At 43.5% G+C, this 1530-nt stretch overlaps 1 protein-coding gene across 3 annotated transcripts in view; it reads left to right on the top strand.

The window, feature by feature from the left end:
- Fgd3 (FYVE, RhoGEF and PH domain containing 3) overlaps positions 1-1530 on the top strand; it is a 46602-nt gene that overhangs the window by 22505 nt on the left and 22567 nt on the right. For all 3 annotated transcript variants that reach the window (XM_028763192.1, XM_028763194.1, XM_028763193.1), the window contains exon 6: positions 890-1046. In XM_028763192.1, coding sequence (XP_028619025.1) covers positions 890-1046 — 157 coding nt within the window. The remainder of the gene's footprint in view (positions 1-889; positions 1047-1530) is intronic.

A 1530-nucleotide genomic window follows, 5' to 3' on the forward strand; every position in this document is an offset into this window, starting at 1 on the left:
ATAGATAGATAGATAGATAGATAGATAGATAGATAGATAGATAGATAAAGGAAGGAAGGAAGGAAAGAAAGAAGAAAGAAAGAAAGAAAGAAAGAAAGAAAGAAAGAAAGAAAGAAAGAAAGAAAGAAAGGAAGGAAGGAAGGAAGGAAGGAAGAAAGCAGGCATTCCACCCAATCCCAGCTTAGCTGAAGCAATGAGTTTATTGGGGTTACTTAAGCACTGGGTTTACTGGGGTGACTTAAAAGTGGCCACAGCAGGGAAGGACTCATGAAAGCTGCATTCCTGGAGTTCCCTCACAGCTTGAGGGCAACCTGGTGGAATGAAAAGTCTCTCCCATGCAATTGTGAGTGCTTGGGAAGAGGCCTTGTGAATCTTGTAAGTTTCAGGAACTTCCTGAAGTTTTGGTCACTTCCTGAGTCTGGTAGGTTTTACTTCCTGAGTCTTAAGGAGCCTCCTTTCTGGAGGGGATGTTTTAATGTGGAGGAAATAACTACACAATCATGATTACGATGTTTGCTTCCTAGAGTTTATTTGTTCACTCCGTGTACTCAGAAGTTTTCATCACTGATCCTGCCAAGTTTTCTTCTCTCCCTGGCTTTGGCGGCAATGTCTAGCCCCACCATTTCTACTCATTTAGAGTGACATGTCACTGACCATCTTTGATAACTATGGCCTGCCCCTCCAGGACAGCACTATCGCTAAGTCCTTCTCTACGGGCACTGGTCCTCAACCCTGTGCTGTCGATATCCTCTTTTAATGTCCAGTAACATGCTATGTTCTATGGTGAATGTGCTCAGAGAGGGTGACCAATGTGCTTAGCATCCTAGCACGAGGCATCAGCACCATGCCACCTAGATTATTCATCCGGTGACCGTGCTTTTCCACACAGGGATACAAACCCTCGCCTCGGAGACATCCTGCAGAAACTGGCTCCATTCCTAAAGATGTATGGCGAGTACGTCAAGAACTTTGACAGAGCAATGGGGCTGGTGAGCACGTGGACCCAGCGCTCCCCGCAGTTTAAGGATGTCATCCACGCCATCCAGGTAGTGTGACGTACACACTTAAAAAGGAAAAAAAAAAACCTTCAAAACGTTTTTTTTTTAAGCATAGTGTCTTAATTTGATTTTTATTGCTGTGAAGAGACACCATGACCAAGGCAACTCTTATAAAGGAAAACATTTAATTAGGGCTGGCTTACGGTTTCAGAGGTTTAGTCCATTATCGTCAAGACGGGAAGTATGGCAGCATCCAGGCAAGCATGGTGTTAGAGAAGGAGCTGAGAGTTCTACATCTTGACCCCAAGGCATCCAGAAGAGGTCTGTCTCTCCCATACTGGGAAGATCTTGAGCATAGGAGGAGACACCCAAAGCCTACACCCACAGTGACACACTTTCTCCAACAAGGTTCTACCTCCTCCAATAAGGCCACATCCCTCTTTTCTTGTTGTTGTTATTATTTTTTAAATTTTTAACAATTTTTACTATCTATCTATCTATCTATCTATCTATCTATCTATCTATCTATCTA

The sequence above is a fragment of the Grammomys surdaster genome, unplaced genomic scaffold (genome assembly GCF_004785775.1).
Source record: "Grammomys surdaster isolate TR1022 unplaced genomic scaffold, NIH_TR_1.0 137, whole genome shotgun sequence".
NCBI lineage: Eukaryota > Metazoa > Chordata > Mammalia > Rodentia > Muridae > Grammomys > Grammomys surdaster.